The sequence below is a fragment of the Myotis brandtii genome, unplaced genomic scaffold (assembly GCF_000412655.1).
Source record: "Myotis brandtii unplaced genomic scaffold, ASM41265v1 scaffold182, whole genome shotgun sequence".
NCBI classification, from domain to species: domain Eukaryota; kingdom Metazoa; phylum Chordata; class Mammalia; order Chiroptera; family Vespertilionidae; genus Myotis; species Myotis brandtii.
Window position 1 is genome coordinate 1078096 of NW_005356751.1, and position 7943 is coordinate 1086038.

Sequence of the window (7943 nt, forward strand, 5' to 3'; positions counted from 1 at the left end):
AAAGAAATCCTCTAGCGATTGATCTTGTCTGAGCTGACTTCCTCTGCGTCAGAGAAGACATATATCTGACAGCTCTTGAAGAAGGATTTTAACAGGAAGTCACACATTTCAGTGCACTGAGACACAACCAGGAACGAAAGCATCCCTACTCTGAGGGGTTAGCATCCTAGGCCTGTTATGGAGCTTGTGTTCCAAAAAATAATTTTCCATATTGTCTTATAAGTCTTTTGACTTCTCTATTGTAAGACAGATAATTCTTGTTTCTGAATTGAGTTCCTATCTCAAGGGACCACACTTGTTGCTGGGGGAAACACTTCAATATATAAGGAACAATCCCTGCTGAAAAGGAACTGCAAGTTTAGTAGGGAAGACAGAGGTACCCGCTGATTCTGCTGGAAGAGATTCTAGCGAGCTCAGTGGAGAGACGTCCGAAGGATTGCTGAGGGCGATAGCTGACTGTTCAGGGGAGGGCCAGTCAGGCAAGGCTTTGAGTTTAAGGAGGGAGCAGAGAAGGGAGGACCCTGAGGACCCGCAGCTGCATGAGGGGAGGCGTAGGCATGCACATGCCCACTTCTCATTTCCCAATTATTTCTGTGCTTACTCTTGGACTTTCTTGGTGTTCATCACCTATCTCATAACATAGAAAGCTCACATAGGTTACACATAGAGTATGTACAGAAAACAGCCAGAAGGATAGTAAGGATCCTCAAAAATTGCCACTTTGGGAAACTGGGAGGTTGGGAGCGAGGGCACTTCTGCTTTTCATGTTTTGTTCTTTTTGTGCAGTTTGAATGTTTTTCCAAATTTACATTGCTTTTTAAAATGTACAGAGATTAATACACTTTTATTATAAAAATTAAAATAATAAAAATTGATGTGCCCTCAGACCATCTCATCTCCCCTCCTGCCCCACCAGCCCTGGGAGGAAGGGGAACTGCACTGAGATCTTTTCGGTCTTCTATATTATGAGCCCCAGTTCACTTGACTATATGCTGAAAATTTTGATTGTTTTATTTCTCACAGATTGTCAAAGTGCTGAATTTGTATACGCCAGTTAATGAGTTTGAAGAAAGAGTCTCTGTGTCATTTATTCGTACTATACAGGTAAGATCTCCCAACACAGTTTTTTTTAATGGAAATTTTACAATTTGTTGAAAGATAATTTTTTTTATTATTTTTATCTTATTTTTACAGTGCATTTTTTTTATAACAGCTTATTGGGAAAATGAAGTGAATTTAAAACAAATGTAAACATTCTTCATTTGTTGGGGAATTTTGGGTAGGATTTTTAGCAGGAGAAAATTTTCTTTATAGATTCAAAGAATTGATGCTCTGCTTTTTTTTGTTTTTTAATCTTCTTAGATGCGTTTACGAGACAGGAAGGACTCTCCTCAGCTGCTCATGGATGCTAAACACATCTTTCCCGTCACCTTTCCTTTCAACCCGTCCTCCCTCGCCTTGGAGACCATCCAGATCCCAGCCAGCCTAGGCCTGGGCTTCATCTCCCGGGTCTGAAAGCCACATCGAGGCAAAAGGACAGTACATTTCTTGCCTGAAATAAGAACCCATTATTTCCAGTGAGCTACTGAAACACATTTTTAAAGAAGATGTAGTCATTATCTTCCAAACAAGAGGTTATTAACTGGAAATCTCCCTAGAATACTTCCATCACCTCGGAAAGAAAGTCACACTCCTTCGTGCTGTTACCGGTAGCACCGCGCACCCTTGCTCATTAGGTACCCCGAGTTCACATGCAGGTGAATGATGGAAGGAAGGGGAAAATGTATCTTGAGTTGCCAGCATTTATTTTAAATCCTTAGCACTATATCTAAATGGTATAAAAAACCATAAATTCCAGATATGAGTGGTTGTTAGGAAGGTACCCACAGAGAACCTCCTCTATGTAACCAGAAGAAAAATCACTATTGAGAACATACCATATAATATCATATCAGTTTAGGAATCATGGTGATGTTGGACTGGATCACAGAAATCAACTGTAGTAGGTATAATAGCTGGACAAGTAACGTCCTTCATGTGTCATTATGATGTAGAGATATTAAGAAAATGCTGGTTTACTGTATAGCATAGAAGTCCATTTGCACTGTAGTTTCCTGAGCATCTTAAACTGCTGCTATATACTGGGTTCTTTAACATGTAAGCGGTATTCTTGTTAGGTACTACGAGAATAAGCTTCTCTTTTATCAACTGTTTATAGTACAATCAGATCAGTTTTAACTGGATTCTTTGCAAACATCTACAGATTCACCTGCACAAGTAGCAGACACTGGAAAGTCCTGTAGTAATATGACAAAATGTTGGACATTCAGGGGTAGGATTAGACAGACGGCAGTTGTTGGTGTCATTATTTATTCAGGACACATTACAGTGGTGTGCTCATTATTTTTCCCTGGTGGATACCACTACAGGGTACAGTGTTCTGTGAAGTGACTTATTTTTAGTTCCCAGATCTGATTTCTGCAATGCATACAGTCAACTTTGACAGGTTTCCGTTCTTCTTAATTTATTAAGAATTAATCTCAGTCACTATCTAGAGAGCATTGTCAGAATATTCATGATTCTGGTCTTGAAACCTTGATTATCCTATAAATTATGCAAAAGAAGGTGTATAATGAATACTTATGATTCCTTTTTTTAGCCTTTGCAATTTCTATAAATGTTCTCAGTAACACTAGATACTTTAAAGAGCATCGTGTTAGAAATACTTGGACTTATCTAAGAAATATTAGAAGATTGCTGAATTTTACAGGGGATTGGGCTTCATAAGACCCAGATTCTATGTTTTCACCCCAAAATTTTAATTAAACATATCCTGCATTTTTTCCTTAGAAATCTTATACATAAATCTTTCAGGTTGTGCAAATACAAATCCTTAGCTTTCATCAGAAACTCTGGTTCTTCCTTGCAATCATAGATTTTTATAATTTAACTCCCAGATGGTTTATAAAAATGCATCTTATTAAAATATGTGCAATATTATTAATGGAAGTCAAACAGTTTAGAACCAGTGATAAAGATTGTTATTAAAAGATAAATACTATCTGTTAACTTATTTAGGCCTCAAATTCCTCTTTTATAAATAAGAGGATTGGACACCTGACTCTTAAGGTCCCTTCCATGTCTAACATCTCTCCTCTCGGCGCTTAGATCCTAGAGAAATGAGCTGTAGTTCCTCAGTAAGTTTATCCTCTGATGTAGAGACCAGTGTTCGGTGCCTGTTAAGTCTGAGGGATTAATAAAAATATCACAAATCTGTTTAGTTATAACCTTTCTTCAATGTGCATGATCTGTGTCCATGCTTTTAGAAAGTTAATTTGTCTGGGTGGTTTTTATTGAATCACATACTGCTGTATTCAATTGGATACATTTATTTGCAAAACCAACCCAAAACATTACTAATTCAATCAGATTCTCTCAGTTTTGCCTGGTTTGTCACTGTGGTTTTCAGTGAACAATGAACTCATAACCAGGTGGTTAGTACTGAATGTGTCATAGTCTAAGAGTATAGATGGGACTTGAGTGGGGAGCTGCTAACAAAATGCCACCATGGGTAGGCTGTCCAGCGAAGCCCCGACCTCCCCAGCTCAGTCCTGTGCAGCATGTCCATGGGCATGTCCATGCGACCCTCAGTCTTGTCAGGTCTTCAGGATGCGCCGTGGGTCCCACTGCCTGCAGCCCCTTTTCCTGCTCCCAGACAGCTCGCATCCTGAAGCGTCTCTCATCATGGCCTTGGTCTCTCCCTGGACTGCTGTCCTTCTGCTGGACAGTGCTGCAGCCTGTCCCCTGCTGGACCGGAGGGCCTGTTAAGGGACGGCCACACAAAGTTCCGCTGTTCCAGGGCTCCCAGGGCTCCCAGGACCCAGGTGGGGGTGGGAATTAACTTCTCTTAGCAGCCTGAAGACCGTTAGTCATAACAAGAGTACCTGAAGCAGGGACCCCATGGCCTGGTAACAACTGCTACTTGAGGATGCAACACTGGTCTGAGGACTGCTCACCCGCCCTTCTGTCCACCCACACTTTCTCATGCAGCTGCACACACTTCCGGCTGCTTCCGCCTGCCCATTTATCTGTTCGCTCTTCCCCTTCTGTCAAGCAATCCGTGTATCCCATCTCTGCTCTGACTGCGTTGAAGGCAGCAGTGGATGGAGTCGGTCCTCAGCTGCCCCCTGGCCCACCTGATGGCTTACCTTGTAGCAAATCTGTAAAACTTGTTCTCCTTCTCTGTAGTACATTTTTAACATTATCACTAATTTACTTTCTCATAATTCCTCTATGACACACATTAGGAATTCAAAGAAAAATCTTGCAAGAATAGCATTTCATTGTCTTAAGCCCTTCTCGATACTCCCCACTCACTCACATCTAGATTCAGCTCGAACCTTGGAATTCGTAGTTGAAAAATTAGAAGCAGTTTCCCTTCTTGTAGCTTTTCTTAGGTTAAGGCTTTGATCCACCTGAGAGTAACTACAAAGACGGGGAAGATGAATATGGTTTAAGATCCACAAATGTGGCTTCATGATTCCTTTGGAAGTTTTGAAAAATCCCCATGTACCTGACACTTCTTTTGTCAGGATAAAGTACATACCCATATATTCCAAAGCCAACTTAAAGGAGATTTGGGGGTTGGGATCAGTTGGTACGATTTGCTTTATTTCAGTGGATAATTGAGAGTTGGCTCTTTCTGGGTAAGTATGTATAATACAGAGCAAATCTTTTCATAAAAGTGGGGGGAACTATGAAAATACTTTATTAGAATCTCAGTACAGTGATGGTTGAGAAATTACTTTCCTGGTAACCCTAGGTAAAAGGGCAACTGTCACCATCTGAGAAGTGTTCTCTCTCTCTCTCTCTCTCTCTCTCTCTCTCTCTCACACACACACACACACACACACACACACACACAGTCACCAGTTCATAGCGTTCCCCAGGAGGCAAAATCAAATATCCTCTGGGTAACTTCAACTACTTAGGATAAAACAGCAAAAATTAGTGATTGACCTTTAAATTCTCCTGTAGCACAGACCTCGCATCTGGCTCTGCTTTCCTCCAGCGTGCTTTCTCGTTACCTCACTGTGTCCTCACAGCAGCACTGGAAGGGAGAACTGTGGCTGCAGTCATCTGCTGATGGTGACATGAGAGAGGTCGGTCAGACTTGCCCTGCAGCCCAGCTGCTCGCCCCACAGCGGCAAGTCCTGAGGTTACATCTGTTCCTCGGTACCTGTGGGGGGCCCCGGGTCAGCAAGAGGTGCTCTTTCTTCTTATCAGAGTTGGCAGCTGGCATATGGGAGCTGAGTAATGAGCAATGTCGAGTTCTTTGTGCTGACGAGACAGAGCACCTAGAGCCAGTAGTTTTCTTTCTGTCACAGTTGCCTGCTGCCACTAGGCTTGGCTCTGTAATTACTCAGTGCTCCCCTGGAGGGTGCGACACTGTGTTTAGGTCACTCATTAGTAGCAGGCTGTCTCGGCCTGATGGAGATTAGTGAACACCTCCCAAAGCGATGAGGAAGGTCACTCTCCACACACACCCCTCTGTTAGAGTCAGCAGGTGAGCTGTTGGAGCCACCAGTGAGCTGCGCAGCCCCTGGGGAACCTGCAGCTGCAGGCCACGCCCCTGGGTGCTTCTGAGCGCTATCCCCGCCAGGCCGTGCACAAGTCAGGGCGTGTGTAGACATTACCGTGTGTGCATGCTGCCAGTGTCTACTTTGCAGCTAGGAGGTGTGCTGTATGCATGTGTGTTAGGGAAGCTGTGTGTTGCTGTGGCCTCCGTTCATGGATAAGGGCAGCGTCATTTCTTCTCAGGCCCTGCTGTGAGGGCCGCCTTAACCCCTGCTCCCTTCCCTCCTGGAGCTGCCTTAAGTTCTCCGAAACTTTTCCTGTGTACGGGGATGTCTTGCCTGGAGAGAATATCAAGCCCTGTTTCTCAAGGTCTTGTGAGGGTTTTGGTTGGGTGTGGCCTCCAACCACTAATTCCTTTCCCCGAGTCTGCATGCTCCTCCCCCACCTGTTACTTCTTCCTTTCTTTTCTGTTATTTCCAAACAGGTAGTAGAACTCTGGGGTAGCAACAGTCTCAGAGCCAATGGAATGGGGGCTTAGAAAGTCTTCCTGAGTTTGGGGGTCAAGAGGTGGGAAGACTCTGGGTCACAAGTAAGCAAATGAACATATGGAAGAAATGTTAGACTTTTGGTAGCATTTAAATGGCTTGTTTTCCACAGCCTTTTCTTAATAAAAAGGTAAAGAGTACCACTGTCAAACTTTTCATGGACATTCTTTAAAAATATTTTTTAAGAACCCGGTACTATAAAAGATTGAAAACAAGAAAAAATGCTATAAATTCGAACCCATTGTATTACCCTAAATTAAATCAGCCTGGAGTTAGTGGGTTTTCAGAAGATCAGAAACAGAAAAGTACTGTGTAACATATCTGCCAAAATGTGTTTTATACATTTTTTAATTTTATAATTCGGTCTAGCTAAAATGTTCATTAGCTTAACTTAATGGGTGTTAGTAGAGTCATAAATATCTGAAAATGACTAACCTTTTTAGTACTGTAATATTGCCTGAAATATTTGAAAGAAAAATGTTTTTTGAGTTGAAACCGGAATGTATAATTCAATGCTTGGTAGGTGAGTACATTTTAATGCATTTTTCAGACAATAATTTCAAATGTCTTATTGTTGCCATATGTTGTAAGATTTTAGCTCACATTTCAGGCTCTCAATCATTTGAGCCATTTAATTTTTTCCCAACAAATGCTGATTTTTTCCCATTAAATGTGGATATGTGTGTTGTAATTTATGATTCCTAGTTATGTATTTCTGTGGAATCCTGGAGTAAGGTTGACATTTTTGTGTCTTGGAAATTTTAATTGCTCTAACAGTGTTGCACAGAAATGAGCTCATGACATTTAACATATTACATTTTAATTATTAACTTTAAATTGTTAATTTACGGTGAAATGGATATGCCTTTTAACTAAAATGAAATTGAACATTGCAATTTTCCAAACAGTTTTTCTTCTTGGACCTGGAAAAGTTTTTAGGTACAGTATTCAGCCATTAAAAAGGAAGCAGAAGTACTAAGAAATGAAGGAATTACCAACCAACTCTAGTTTTAAAGGGAACCCATCCCAGCATATCTCACATGTAGTTTTTAAAAATAAGTTAATAATTCACCTCATTTTAACAGAAGCCTTTGAAACATGGGTTTTTCACTAGATATCACCTAGTGCTAAGATGGAAACCAAAACAATATCAGATTGATGTTTAAGCTCTAAATTTGTAGTTGTCTAATGTTGTACTGAGTAAATGTGTGTCATTAATGCTGTATTCTCCTAGCTATTATAGAAAATTGTTCAAATAAAGATATGGATATAAAGGATTTTTGTTGGTGTCTTATAAATAAACCCACAACACATGAAACATGGAATATATACCAATATAGACCACATTCTGGACCACCTTTAAAATTTAAAAAATAGAAGTCCTATAATGTATGCTTTCAGATGAAAACAATTAAACTGGAAATCAATGACAAGAAAAATGGTTGAAAAATCTGCAAATACTTGGAGATTAAACAACACACTTCTAAATAACACATGAGTCAAAGAAGAAATCTCAAGAGAAATTTAAAAATATTATGAACTAAATGAAACTACAACTTATCAAAATGTGAGGGGTGCAAAGAAAGCAGTACTTAGAGGGAAATTTATAGCATAGACTGCATGCATTAGGGAAAAGAAGGCCCTAAAATCAAATATATAACTTTCTACTTTAGGAAGTGAGAGAGAGAGAGAGAGAGAGAGAGAGAGAGGATGAATTAAGTGCAAAATAAGAAGGAGGAAAGAAATAACAATTAGAGCAGAAATTAATGAGATTTAGGACAGGAAACCAATAGGGAAAATCAGTGGGGAAAAAAAAACTGG

At 40.5% G+C, this 7943-nt stretch overlaps 1 protein-coding gene across 1 annotated transcript in view; it reads left to right on the top strand.

The window, feature by feature from the left end:
* The window catches only part of MYO5A (myosin VA), a 146719-nt gene extending 139320 nt beyond the window's left edge, over nucleotides 1-7399 (top strand). Inside the window, exons 41-42 of the mRNA XM_014537833.1 lie at nucleotides 1024-1104; nucleotides 1363-7399. Of these exons, the coding sequence (XP_014393319.1) occupies nucleotides 1024-1104; nucleotides 1363-1515 (234 nt within the window). The 3' untranslated portion in view covers nucleotides 1516-7399. The remainder of the gene's footprint in view (nucleotides 1-1023; nucleotides 1105-1362) is intronic.
* The last annotated feature ends 544 nt before the right edge of the window (nucleotides 7400-7943 follow it).